This window comes from Anthonomus grandis, chromosome 10 (assembly GCF_022605725.1).
Source record: "Anthonomus grandis grandis chromosome 10, icAntGran1.3, whole genome shotgun sequence".
Taxonomy (NCBI): Eukaryota; Metazoa; Arthropoda; class Insecta; order Coleoptera; family Curculionidae; genus Anthonomus; species Anthonomus grandis.
In genome coordinates this window covers 12,807,914-12,823,226 of record NC_065555.1, presented here as the reverse complement: position 1 = coordinate 12,823,226, position 15,313 = coordinate 12,807,914, and the positions used below count along the sequence as shown (strand labels likewise).

The following is a 15,313-nucleotide window of genomic DNA, read 5'->3' as shown; positions in this document are numbered from 1 at the left end:
GGCAATTTTCCTACTAGTCTAGAAAGACAATTGGTATTGTACAGTGGCGGAATTTTCAATAATTAACTTAATTATTTCAAATAATCTTTAAAACATCAGCGTTCATTTCCTCATAGTAATTTTTAATTGACTGACTTAGATTCGAATTCAAATAAACCATTATCTAAAAATCCTTTGTCGCTTCTCATTATTAGCTATTATTTGCATCTCCATAGGAAGTTTCCGAAATGCTTTAAATGCTGAGTAATAGGGACATGTTTGGAAAAAAGATGTGTTGTGCCTTGGGAAAATTAACTCTCTCTGCTGGTAATGGTTTTGATAAAAGTCACTGTTAGTATTGAAAAATCTGTACTTTTTTTAGAAACATAACTAAGTGTAAATAATATAAAGCAGGGATAATTAGAACGCCTGGATATTAAGAATCTGAGCAATTGAGCAATAAGAAACTTAATTTCGAATTTCGGTGAGCCCCAGATTATTCTATATTTAATAATACTTAGCAGATAAGCAAAATAAAAGACCCTAAAACAATTCATGCTTACGGTATCTTTTAGCTTTCTAAATAGATAACAAAAGCTTGCCAATCTAGAATATAGTTTTCTAGTGTGACCTTTCCAGCTTATAACCTACCTCCTTCTGTGTATATTGACCCTTTAGGGACACCCTGAGCTATCCTTCTGCTCTCTGATGTGTATGTACAAAAATTTTTTTTTTGTTAACACTAATGAAATATCCCCTCTCTGAGAGAAATGATGCGCATAGATCTCGGAGAAATTTTTCCTTAAACCATAGACCTCTAATCTTTGGACAAGTAGGTGGTATTCATCGTGTCAAAGGCTTTCGAACGATCAAAGTCTTGTCACCAATGTTTGAGTTGTTATAAAGCTTAGTTTAAATATAATAAAGAGTTTATAGTTTGTTACTTAAATAATTAAACTAGATGTATTCAAAGCTAAGGTATCAGTGGTTCGCAGTTGGATGGACTACGCGCCGACGGAGTAGCGTGGAAATGTACCGATTGTCGACGTAAAAGCGGTGCCGACTGGACTACAGTGCGTAGCGCGCGCCTATCTCGCCAGTCCATCGGTGAAACTCTGCAGTCTACGAGTGGTTTAGTCCAGGCGAATAATCAATTAAACAATATTTCAGTCGATGCCCACCGTAATCCTACTGGGATGCAACTGTTACACACAACAACTACAAATGAGGACTTACTGGTTGCCATCGATGACCTAAAATCTGAGTTACGTGGAATAAGAGAACAGCAGGTCGGCCTATACAACTCCGTTACATTTTGTTCAGATAAAGTGTCCGATTTTGAAGAAAAACTGAACAGAATGAACGAGTGGATGCGTAATACCGACAAACTAATAAAAGAAAACCTCACGCTTAAGCAACAGGTGCTTGCACTGGAAACCAAGTTAGATGAACTAGACCAAACATCAAGGTTAAACAATGTTGAAATACAAGGTATACCTGAAAGGGAAAACGAAAATTTAAATAACATTGTTCAGAGTATAGGTCAGTATGTAAAATGTGAAATTAAAAACGAGATAACTGAGTACGTTACAAGAGTCCAACTAAATAAGAATTCAAAAAACAAAACTAAAAACATAATAGTCCGGTTTGTTTCTCGCCGAGATAAAGAAAAATTTCTTGCAGCCGCAAAAGCAAAACGGCTAGAAAAGGAAAATGGTTCTCCAAAAATGTCAATACCAGGAATATCTGACAGCATATATATTAATGAGCATCTTACCATGAAAAATAAAATTATTTTTAAAGAAGCCAGATCTGCTGCTAAAAACAAGAACTATAAATACTGCTGGTCTAGGAATGGAAGGATATTTGTTCGAAAAGATGATTCTTCGCGCATTATTCATATCAGTGATTGTGATGTATTGGAAAAGCTGTAACTTGCCACCAAATTTAATCATGCCATGAGAAAATTAGCTCAGTATAATGGCTGAAAATCTACATATATACTACCAAAACACACAGGGTCTCCGTACAAAAACTAATGATTTCTCCCAAAATCTACTCCTTAACGATTATGACGTCATCTGCCTAACCGAAACCTGGCTAAACAATAATATCTTATCAAGCGAGCTTTTTAGCGACAGTTACTTGGTATATCGCCGGGATCGAGAGACAACAAGCTCAAAGAAGAAGGATGGAGGAGGATGCCTAGTGGCGGTTAAATCAACACTGGAGTCCAACCGACGATATGATCTAGAGCTGGAGTGTGAAGATATTTGGGTCTCAATCAAATCCAACACTGGAGAGAACGTATTAGTGTGTTGTGTCTATATTCCACCTGGATGTGATTATTCAATGACAACTTTTATAAGCGGTTTGGTTAGGTTTGAAAATGTATTGCAGAGTAGTTCTGTCCTGATCGTTGGAGATTTTAACATGTCAACGGTAAGTTGGCGTACAATTATTAATGAATCGTTCTTTGAGTCAGTCCAATCTGGGAACAAGTTTTCGGAAGTTCTTGACATGTTTTCTTATCTTGAATTTAAACAATATAATTTTTTGAAAAATTATAAAAGTAAAATACTAGATTTAGTTCTTTGTAATAGAGGCTTAGTAAGTAATCTACAACAATCTCTTAGCTGTTTAGTTAAAGAAAATGCTAACCATAAAGCAATTGAATTTGCTTGGTCAGTTTCTTGCATGAGACCTCTCCGAGCCTCAAATAATAAAATATATAACTTTAAAAAAGCTAATTTCGATAACATAAATCAATCCTTATCAGAAATCAATTGGAGTCAATGTTTAACGGGCGCTCACGTAGATGTCTTGGTGGACCAGTTTTATCATAAAATAGAACTAATTATAGAAAAATTAGTTCCGGTGCGTAGAGTTAAAGGCAACTTTTCTATCTATTTTCGTTTCGAAACAATCGCAGTAATAAAAGAAAAAAACAAACTCCATAAAAAATATAAAATATACAGTGATCGAGCATCATACGATCGATTTTGTGAGCTTAGAACCCTATCTAAACAAATGATAAAAAATGACTATAAGGAGTATATAAATAGCATAGAATCCAACATTTTGGAAAATACAAAGAAATTTTGGGGTTTTGTTGGCAATAAGAGAAAAAACAATGTGTCTATTCCACACGCCGTAAAATTAGGTAATATTTCTGCAAAAGGTGGCAGGGATGTAAGCAATTTGTTTGCTCAATCTTTTAAGAGTGTTTATAATACATCAAATCCAGTTGTTTTTAATAAAAGTAATATTAAAATATACGAAATTTCAGAAAATAAAATCCTTGAGATATGTAAAAATTTAGATGTAAATAAAAGTCCTGGGCCAGATAATATTCCACCTATCTTGGTAAGGAACTGCGCAAATAGCTTGGTCAAGCCACTAGGCATTATATTCAATAAGTCGTTAAGATCAGGAGTTTTTCCTCAAAAATGGAAATTAAGTGAAATTTCACCAATTTTTAAAAATGGTGATAGGGAGGACGTGACAAACTATCGGCCCATTAGCAAGTTATGCATTTTTGGCAAAATCCTGGAAAAAATTATGTACGACACAATTTTTCCGAGTGTAAAACATAAAATTATTCAAGAACAGCATGGTTTTTACCCTAAAAGATCTCTTGAAACAAATCTACTATGCTTTTCAGAATTTGTCACTAAAACAATAGATAACAAAGGTCAAGTGGATGTGATATATACCGACTTCAGTAAAGCATTCGACAAAATTGATCCTGAAATATTAATACAAAGGCTTGAAGAAGTCGATGTTGATCCTGCTATAATTAGATTATCCTGTTCCTATAATACAGGTAGAAAAAGTAGAGTAACTATTGATGGCCATAAATCCGAGTGGTTTGACATAACATCAGGTGTACCGCAAGGCAGTCACCTGGGTCCGTTGTTTTTTATAATATATATAAATTCAATAAAAAAATGTTTTAAACACTGTAAAATATTACTTTTTGCAGATGATTTGAAAATCTACTTGAAAATCGAGACCATGGATGACTGCCTTAAAATCCAACAAGACCTTTTGCGCCTTGAACAATACTGTCAGAAAAATCGTCTCTTTCTAAATTCTGCAAAGTGCTTTTGTATTTCTTTTACTAAAAATATTACCAAAATAATATCGCCTTACTCTATAAACAGCAGTAATCTGAAACGAGTTGTAGAGATTAGAGATCTGGGAGTAATCCTGGATGAAAAATGGACTTTTAAATCTCATATTGAGCGAGTGATATGCGAGTCCAATAAGATGGCTGGTTTCATAAAAAGAAATTCAACGGATTTTAAAAACCCAAATTCAATTATCTCTTTATATAATGCTTTTGTCCTCAGTAAACTTTCTTTTGCCTCAGTAATATGGAATCCGAAGTACAATGTAGACATTAAGCGCCTAGAGCGGGTACAAAATAGGTTTCTAAAATATCTAGGATTTAAGACCAATATGCCAATAAATAACCATAATTATACCATTATACGAGCCAAATTTAAATTTTTAACTCTTGAATACAGAAGAAATATCACAGATCTTTTTACGCTTTACAAAATAGTAAATTGTCACGTCGATTTACATTATCTTCTATCTCACATTAATATACGGATACCAAGGCAAAATGCAAGAAACCGAGACTTGTTTGCAGCTGATTTTTATCGAACCAACGTAGGACAGAACTCTCCACTTTCTAGAATTCAAAATGTTTTTAATTTTTACAACAATTTTCTGAATTCGGATATTTTTAGAACGCCGATAGGATCCTACAAACGCCAATTAAAAACCTATTTTTTAAAAAAGATAGAATAATTTTATTTTTGTTTATTTAATTCAGAACTTGTAATTATTTACGCTCTATTTAATCTCATTAGTGTATTCATCTAAATTTCCCTTTTCTTTTTGATTGTATCTACACACGTAACATGTAAATTTAAGACAATATTTGGTAAACCTATCATAAGTTTGTTATATATACACAGTGGATGCTTTTTTGGTACTTGTGTACTGTTTGCAACCTGAACTTGTAATAAATAAATAAATAAATAAATAATAAATAAATAAATAAATAAAAGCAAAGTGTTTATTAAAAATTTATACAAAAAAATAAAAAATATATATTTAACTCACTTTCGGTTAGCATAGCGGTGATATTGGCCTTACGCCAAAGTCGCTCTTCTAAGACATTATTAAACCCTTTGCTCCGAATATATTTTGGTTAATGATTTTGTACTATCCTGCGAGCAACATAGCCACTTCCCTCTCTTATTTATCATCGAGCTAGCTTTAGTTCAGAATCAGCTTTGGTCGACCTGTAATTATTTTGATATTTGGAAATTATGCGTTTTTTAAAAGTGATATACTGAATATTTTTCTTTCTCTTCCAGGTTGCAAGAGGAGCGATGACGGGGAACACGTACGGCTGGAACGGCCGGACTGCCTTAGCGAGCCGCTAAGCGCCCCAGGGCCGGGGATGGATGGGAATGGCTTCCTGTCAGCCCCACAGCGCGGCCCTACGAACGGGCCTGTGCCGATAACCATTCCGCTAACTGTTCTGCGCCCATCGCCGGTACCGCCGCCTGCGCCCGTTACCTTGACGGTACCTAGGCCCGATGCCGAACGCCGTGACAATGAGTACGTTGAAACGCCACTCAGAAGTGGACAGTCTCCCTGTGGACAATCGCCATTATCGTCGCTGTCCATACATCGGCCGGCGGCACCGGTACCGCCCCAGGGTGCCATCTGCAAACAGCCGGTATCGTTTAGCAAGACGTCCAAGACGCCCCCTTGCGGTTCCTCCCGACCGTCCGTTATGTGTACAACATGTGGACAGTGCAAATGTGAAACGTGTCGGGCACCAAAAGGTTTGCCCCAGTGCTGGTCGTGTAACGGGGGCTGTTTGCTGTCAGCGGATTCAGTTGTGGATTACGCGTCGTGTTTGTGCTGCGTCAAGGGACTGTTTTATCACTGCTCAGAAGCGGACGACGTGGACGGAAGCTGCGCGGATGATCCGTGCGGTTGTGGACCGGACCGAAGGACGGCCAGGTGGGGATGCCTTGCCGCACTCGCCTGCGTACTGCCCTGTCTTATGCTCTATTGGCCGCTGCGGGGTGCGAAGCGGGCGGTCGAGTTGTGTTACGAGCGGCATTCGAGGGCGGGATGTCGGTGTCGTCCGCCTAAACAGTCGCCCAGGCCGCCCGCCAAGCGATTGCTGGGCAACGACTCGTTACAAGACTTTTAATTTATTATTATTATTACATAATATTATATTAGTGTACATAGAACTGCCGCCGCATATGTTGCGGTCTCCAGTATTATCTAGTCCAGCGCCGAGCAGCGGCCGGCGCACGAGTGTTTCTCGAGTGTGCCTGAAATAACTCTTGTGTATATCTTTTCCATTAAATTTATTTTTACATTTTTTTTTCCACTTTTATTTATTTATTTTAGTTTAAATTATTTATATAATGCGAGGAGCTTTGCATCACCTCCAGATCCTAATCGTATGATCACTCTGGCATTTGGAGTTTTTAAATTTCACGTGGCTTTGGTTTTTTTGTCAGTCGTTAGTAGTCCATGAAGCAAGGCTAAATACGAGAACATGTATCCCTCTCCTTTTCCAATATTTAGAAAAAAATTAAATGTGATTTTTTGGATAAACTCTGGAACATTGCTGCAAACCGTAGTCGAGGTTTTTAAGTTCACCATCTTAGCCAATAATGTCAATTTTTTATATAATATACTCATACAATAACTTCAGCCATCCATTCCTAAGTCAATTTAAAGACAGAATTTTAATATGAACAGGGTTCTCAACGGCTTTAGCACGCACGAGCACCATCACTAAAGTAATGCAAGTAACGTTCTAAGTACGTCCAGAATATTGAAAGATATTTATTAAATAGCTGGTATAACCAATGATTGATATTACATGTTTTTAAATTGCTGATGCTTAATATGAAAGAAATTATATTACTGGATTATATATTTTTGGATAGAAATAATAGTTTTTTTAATAAATGTTTAAAGTGTTCACGTTTAACTGCACTACACAGTCTAGTCTTTTAAACATTAACTGAAGAACTGGTCAATTCTCACTCTTATGTCATGTATGCTTTGAATAGGAGTCTTATATACTAATGATTTCCAATGTCCTTATAAAAAGAAATGAAGAAGATTAATGTCGAGCGATCAAGAGGGTTATGACTGTAGTCTTTCTTCCAATCCATCGATTTCGGATAATTATCATTTAGGAAAAATGCACTGAAATGTAATGGAGCATTGTCATGCATGTACCACATGCAACCTCATTCTCTAAGAGAAATATCCTCTATTAATTCAGGTAGCTCAAATTTCGAAAATCGTGGGCACAGCTGAGTCTGGGGGGAAGAAAATGAAGGCTAATCATGTGATCACTAATATCTAATCCAAATATTTATCGACAAGTCGTATTGCGTATTATTTTCTTATTTTCAGTTACGACAGAGGATTCTTTAGACCATAAACATGCTTCATCCGCGAATAGTAGTCAATTAAAAAAAAATCGAATTAATGTAACTTTTTCACGTAACCAGTTGCAAAAATCAACCCTTATAGGGAAATCTCGAGGCAATAGTGCTTGTACATGTTCTATCTGACTAGAATCAAGTTGCTGATCTTTCCAAATTTGATATACTACATAACTTAAGTTTAATTAGTGCGCAATTCTTCGTGTGCAACAAGTACAGGTAGTATTTGTTGTTGTTGTTTTTACACTTGTTTTTTGCTTCAAAATATGTGGATCTCTTAAAACTGTCTGTTTCATATAGCATCCGTGAATTTTGATGAAAGTTTGTACATTAGGTAGCGGACGTTGTGGAGTCGTGCTCGTAGAGCGTCACCCAAAGCTATTGCTTGATCCCTAAACTGGTTCATTATGACAATTAGAAATTACCAAAGCTTAGAATATTTGGTCTCTTAGAATGAGTGAAAAGAAAAAAAATATTTCGCAACTGTCAAATTATGTGAGAAAATAAATTAGTTGAAATTATGTACGTCCTAAGTATCTAGATAAGTACAATGCTTAAATATTAAAACTACTGGATTCGGCAGAGAAGTATGATTATTGTCAAAAGGCCATTCAATTAGGTTCCCCTTTATTTAAAAATTTATTATTTTAGAATATTACTCATACATTGCCATTTAAAGTAAAATTAATTTAAAAAGTAGTCACAAGGCGAAAGATCCGGTGTACGAGGAGGCCACTCCATATCTCCCCGAAATGATATCAGACGTCCAGACAAAGGTTGCCTTAAGAAAACCACTGTTGCTCTTGATATATGGCAGGTTGCCCTATATTGCTGGAACTAAATAAGAGAAATGTACGTACATTTCTCATTATATTTATCATCGGAGATAGGAAAAAAAAAACACAAAATATAAATTTTATTCATAATTTATTGTTTATGATAGTGCTTAAAGTGTAGGCCTTCTCCAGCCATACCATAATAAATATTTGTTTCAAAACAGCCCTGGCATTATGAAGCATTTCTGGTATGATGGCCTAACATTCATTTAGGATGCGCTGCTTGTTTAAATTTTGATTTTTAAATGACTGCATAAAAAAATTAAAGGGTGTCAACTCAGGTGATCTTGCAGGCTGGTTCTCTTTGGCCGATTCATCTACTAGGATACATCCGACTTAAATATTCTCGAATAGCAAGGATATAATCAGGAGGTGCACCATTTATTGAAATCATGTGGAAGCACGTTATGCTATTTAAAAAAAATGCTGAATATCATTATCTATATCTACGCTCGTGGAGGGCTTAAAAGCAACCGTAAGCCCTGTATTCATCACAGGGCATACGCAATTAAAATAAAATATGTTTCATTCTTTTGCAATTTTTTAGAACAATACCATCATTTCTTTTAGTGCTGATATGCTGTATCTTAAAAACAAAGCTGTAGGATGTACCCATGTTTATATAAACATTTCGTCTTTAAATTGCCAAGGATTCAATGGTTAAAGTTTGTCTACATAATTTAAATGAATGAAAAATAAAAGCAACTTGGCAACGTAGAATACCGGATGTATTTACAACGCAAGTATGCACTGTTGCCACTTTGGGGCACTTACTGGTTTGAATAGGCACAACATTTTTTAGATTATAATACTATACCTAGTTCTGTTAATATTCTCCTAAAAAAAAAATAAGATATACTCAATGGGTATTTCACAAATATTTTATTTGTCATATTATAAAGATGACAGCTAAATTACCTGTGAAAAGAAGGATTTATAAAAAATTATTATTTAATAATAGTTATTTAAATCACACACTTCTTAATAATTTTTTAGCAAACAGGAAGTTTATAATTTTATTATTAATTAAAAAAACCCACTGGAATCACTCAAAATATCAATTTAATACTAATACTATACGAAATGTGCTACGATACCATTCAAACGTAAATAACGAGCGCAGTTGCCAAATACATTTGACGAGAAACTGTCTCTGGATGAATTTTACAGCATTGCCTTTCTGGAAATTTGGGTGTAGTAAAATAATCAAACAAAAAATTAAGAAATAGAAATTGTATACTATTTGTCTCTTGGGAGTGAAACTCTGCAAATAACGGAAATAAAGTAAAGGTCACAGAATCTTGAAAAAATTATTTCTAGGTGCTCTCTTATTCTCAAAGCATAGTTTAACCCCTTTGTTTTCTAAAATAAAATTATAACTTATTCCAGTTAGTAATTTATGTATAATTTCCTACCTTATAGAGGTATTTTTCACGGTGGAGAGACAATTATATAAATAATTAAGGAATAGAAAATAAAAAAATTAAAATACTTTAATTTGCTCGACACGTTTTGGCTAATGCCATTGTCAAGAGCAGTCTTGTCTATAAGTCACTCTAATTACATTACAAAAAAATATAACTTATTATTGTCACTTATTAGATTATAATATTGTCTTTGTATTATCTTTATTTTTTTTCCCTTAATTTCTACATTAGAGAGTAAATCCTGAATATTTCTTATTTACGTAGTAAAATTCAATCCCGATTGCTTGGAAACCAGTAATGGTTTATCTCAAAAAGTGATTCCTGTATAGTTTCGTGCTTTTATAGCATGGTATCTACAGATCTTCGAGCTTCCTAGTAGAATTTAATGTCAATTGCTTAAAGTTGAATACAAATTTATTCCAGACAGTAATTTTCGATTCGTTTTCAATAAGACGTGATTTCTAAATATTTCTTATTCTCAAAGTGTATTTCAGTTCCATTATGCTGAAATATGTTTAAATAAGTTTGGATGAGAAGTTTTTAAGTTACCAAGGGACGTACTATGTCTTTACCTTTATTGACCCATTGTTTGCAAGATCGTGATTCCCTTACGATGAAAATACATCAAAAAATAATTTATTGCAGATTTAAAAATATAACACCGAAATACTTGAAAACAATTGATGAACTCTTATATGCAACCATAAACATTTGGATTAGAACTTTTTCTGTTATCAAGGAACTTATACTGGGACTTCCAAGGTAGAAAATGTACTGCAGGCAGTAATTTATGCATAATTTTTTACCCTTATAAAATTGGTTTTGGATATATAACTAAACTACTAAACTGAACTAAACTTCAATTGCTTTAAATCAATTATTAATTATTTAATAAAGGCATTAATTTCAGTATACTTGCCTACCTCTATAACATGATTTCTGCACATATCTGATTCCCATACTAGATTCAATGCCAATTGCCTTAAATAAAGTAACAAATAATTCTTGGCAGTCATTTCTATCAATTTTTACCCTAATAACATGATTTTTAGAAATTTTTGACAGTCATAGTAGAATTCAGTTTCAATTGCCTAAAATAAAGCAATCAGTTATAACTAGGCAGTCATTTCTGTCTATTTTCTTACCTTACTAACATGATTTTTGAATATTTTTGATACTCATAATAGGATTCAGCTTCAATTGCCTCGAATAGAGAAATAATTTATTCCACGCAGTCACTTCTGTGTTTTTTCCTAACCACATATTATTACTTTTTTAGCCTCAATGTGTATTTAAAAATCTATGTTTAAAATTTTAAAACAAAAGGTAAAACTGGCATTTCTATAGAAATCCAGTTTTATCTATAGGTATTGAACAAAAAATAACTCGTCAATCATAGCAAAAAGAAAGAAGACTCGGAAAAAGCTGCAAATCATCTGGACCTTAAGCCTCAAACTTCAGATGATCTTCATCTTTTGTTGGTTTTCATTTCTTCAACAACTAACGACTAACAAAAAACAAAAGCTTCATGGACTTTTCAAGCTTCCAGACCTTTTGTGATGCCTTATACTTTAAATATTTAAATTTTAAACGCGAATTATAGAATTCCATGAACAAAGCGCATTTGCTCACAAAAGATCACTTACAACGCGCGACCCTTTTAAGACAATTTCACTTAGACCTTTTAACTTTTAAAACCGTTTTCAAAAGACCTTCTGCCACGCATTCCGAACCCCAATCAACATTTTTCTTGAAACGAAGTGTGAATTCTTCAAACGCTCTGAATGAGACAAAATTATTTCTATGGGATGTTTTCACGGAATCGGACCCATACGGCCGTCTCCTTTTGTTCATATAGACCTCCCTATTTCTTTTAAGTATTTGCTAGAAAGCACATCTATCAGTAAGTACCATACAGTGGCGTGCCATTTTTGTATGTAATTTTTTTTTACAGTGAACATCCATAAAAATAATAAAATCTCAAAAGTAATTTTATCTCCTACTCTTTACAACTGGCGGTTTTGCAATGCTTTTCCATATATTTTTGTTATTGTACTGATACGGATTGATCCGTCATTCGGGTTCAAACTGATAAACCGGCTTTTTAATGTTAAAAGGAGTAATTAGAGGTGTATTATTTTTTTTTGGTTCTAAGCTTTTAGATCTTCTTTAATAGTTGCATTAATTTTTTTCTGAACAATTTTTTTTTTTAAATAGAAATGAAAATTTATATTTTTGTACGTGTGTATAGGAGCGGAAATATTCAGGGTTGTCACTTAAATGGACGCATAATAATAAATAATTAAAAATATATATATATGATTTTCTTAACAACATTTTACATTTTTTTAAAGCTTTTTCACTCGAACGGTAATAGCGTGTAGATAAAATATTTTTGTAGGAATTTTTTTTATAAAAGTCCTGGTGAGTGGTAATTTGCAATTTATACACCCTTTACAGTTATTATTATGAGCAGTTTAAGTTATAGAGGAGTTTGCTTAATGTGTTTTGAGGCAAAATATGGTACAAATATTTGTACAAAATAAGTATTTTAGTGGAAAAGCTTGTTTGCAGTAAGTGTCTCCTTTAGTTTATAAACTTTTGATATATACAGGGTAATTGATAAGTAATATTCCCTGTATGTGACAAAAAATTCCTTAAAAGCAACAAGTGGGACATATCGACTGAATGTTTTAAGCCAAATTTTAAATATTGTTATTACATGTTTATTATTAAATAGTAATTTCGTATTAAAATAGCCTTCATGACCTTTGGACGACATGTTTATTAAGAAGATTGATTTTACGTATATTTTTGGTAGTATAGAAGTATAAAACTAAAATGTTAAACATTAAATCTTCTTCATTAACTTGTCTTCTATTGAAAAATATTGTACACCTCTCTTTGTAAAATGTATATTAGATTCCGTAAGCAGAGCTGATTACTTGTTAAAAAAAATAATTATTCTAATATAACCATCAAGTTGTTCTGGGTGTGATTGAATCTATATATTTTCTTTTGTATTTTAATAGTAATTTTTCAAATTATAGGGCATCGGCTAACCTCATCCAGTCCAACAATTTTTGTGGTGTCGATTTAATTCATTTAAAACTCTCTACGATAAAAAGTCTTCCGTGAATATCTAAAGAAGTGTTTTTTGTCTTCCACCCATCTGTGGGTATTCAAATTATGCAGAAATTGAATCGACACAACAAAAATGTTCTAGGAATAGATTACACAAAGAAAATGTTTATGTTAAGTTCCGCTATGATCAGTTGGTTTCGTAATTCGCCTTTTTTTCGGTTTTCACGTGTTTGCATCAAATGCTGATTTGAAAACCATTTTTGTATCCATAAATTTTGCTTATTTTACACAAGTGATGCTTAACTTGTGTGAATAACCTCTATATGCCAATACTGCATTTTATTGATGAAATTTTATATTTTGTTTCTTGAGAAATATACTTTTTTTATCAACCTCTCTGCTGTGAAACTTTCAATTAAAACTAATAAATTTTTCCCCGAAAATCCGCTGGTCATAGTGAAATTTTTGTAAAGTAAATTGGAGGGTAGTACTCTCACTATAAGTGCCAAATATTGGCATTAAGTGTATAGCAAATGTATACATGTACATATTAAAATTGTAATGTTATTCTATGTTAAATAATAACAATGATCAACAATTTATATTTTGATTTTTTATTTCATACAAAGTTTTCCTATAAGGTTACTTAATTTAAACCATTTTAGCGGACTGGTTTCATTACTAGTCAACCAGTGATTTACCTTCACAATAACTCAAAAGGTGTTTGGTTTCATACGGACTTGGTTCATGTGTTGAATTATTTTTTTTTACATTTTCAAAATAATTTTTAATTTAAGTCGCGTTAATTAAAATCCGAAAATACCATAAACCAGGTACTAGAAACGTACTGAAATAATAAATTTATCAGTACTAGTAGATCAATTATTTTATTAAAAATTTTCTTTTTTGCCTTAATAATTGCTTATTGACGTTAAGTACATATACCGTGTATGAGTTATTAACCGTGTTTATTATTAAAATTTTTTAAAACTTTGCAGGAGGGTTTGCTAGATTGGTCTCTTCAAAAAGTTATCTTACATTTTTTCTGTAAAATGTACAGGGAAGCCAATAATTGACCCCCTTAAAATTTATATGGGATTTCCTATATTCCGCTCGGCGAAGCACCACCCGGTATATCCATGACTACGAGGGCGGGTCAATACGCGGGTGCATGGAAAAAAAGTTGTATGTCAAAAATAGCGAATTTGAGTAATTCGCACTTGAAGTGTTATTTTGGGGTGTGACTAAAATTTTAAACATATATTTTTTTTTGCTTAGAATCAAGTAGAATAAAAGGAGCATTTTTATTGTAAAGTAAATAAACTTTTCTAGTGTTTGGTATAAAATAGTATTTACATTTTTTTTGACTTACAACATTTAGATTTCTTAAAATTTTGACATAACTCTTTTTACACAATAAAAAAAAACAAAGGATTGGAAATATTATTTTAATTAACGAATGTACCAACAAAAGCATTAAGGATAAGTAAAACTATTTAAGTCATCCTCCAATATTTAATAAATTTAGAAAAATTTATATGTTTATTTTAAAATAATTTTAAAAAATACATATGTTTCGAGAGTGTAAACTCTCATCTTCAGTTTCTATTTTTGGGACCAATAGAACTGGAGAATTCCATTCACTTTGTGTCCTTTCAACTATACCATCTTGGCACATTTTAGTTACTTTTTTATGTATTTCATCTTTTTGTGAAAAAGGTAATCTATATGGTTTAACATAAGAAGGTGTGGCATTATTGCGAAAATGTCAGTGCAAGGGTTTCCATCATTTTGCGTTTGTACTTATATTAGTTTAAGACCATTACTTTTGTAGTTATTCTCCTGAAGATGAGAGTTTACACTCTCGAAACATGTAGAGAATATATATACATTTTTCTAAATTTATTAAATATTGGAAGACGACTTAAAGAGTTTTACTTACCTCAACTTTAAACTCCAATTCAAGCAATGGACTATTTCTTCAACTTAAAAGCATTTAATTTTAAAACAAAGAACATATTCAAATTATTTTAAGAGGAATAAAATATTACTTATCACTTGATTCATCTGAACTTGCATCATGATATGTAGCAGCATTTTTGTCTTTGGTGGTGGTCAAATTTTAATAGAAATCCGCAAAAGTGTCGCTAATGTATGGCAGCAGATCTATAAGATTACTTTTCTTTTCACTAGATATAGGAACTGGAATAGGTGTTAAATATTTTGCTGTAAATAAGCCATATGTTTGACTTAAATCCCTTTTCACGCGTGATTGCAGAAAAACTAAAATGCATTTGTAGTATGTCTGACATAGAGCATTTTACACGATAAAAGTGTAACTTATCTCGTTAGACACATTGAAAATAACGGACTTACGCATGTATAATTACTTAGTTTGTTATTCCCATACGTAAAGGAGGGTTTTTAAATTCGGCTTCTGACATAAACCAGTTTTGAGAAAAAAATGACATAA

General features: G+C 32.9%; 1 protein-coding gene across 3 annotated transcripts in view; it reads left to right on the top strand.

The window, feature by feature from the left end:
- The window catches only part of LOC126740883 (protein sprouty), a 142,497-nt gene extending 129,055 nt beyond the window's left edge, over positions 1 to 13,442 (top strand). For all 3 annotated transcript variants that reach the window (XM_050447048.1, XM_050447049.1, XM_050447050.1), the window contains one exon: positions 5,376 to 13,442. In XM_050447048.1, coding sequence (XP_050303005.1) covers positions 5,376 to 6,229 — 854 coding nt within the window. In that variant the 3' untranslated portion in view covers positions 6,230 to 13,442. The remainder of the gene's footprint in view (positions 1 to 5,375) is intronic.
- The last annotated feature ends 1,871 nt before the right edge of the window (positions 13,443 to 15,313 follow it).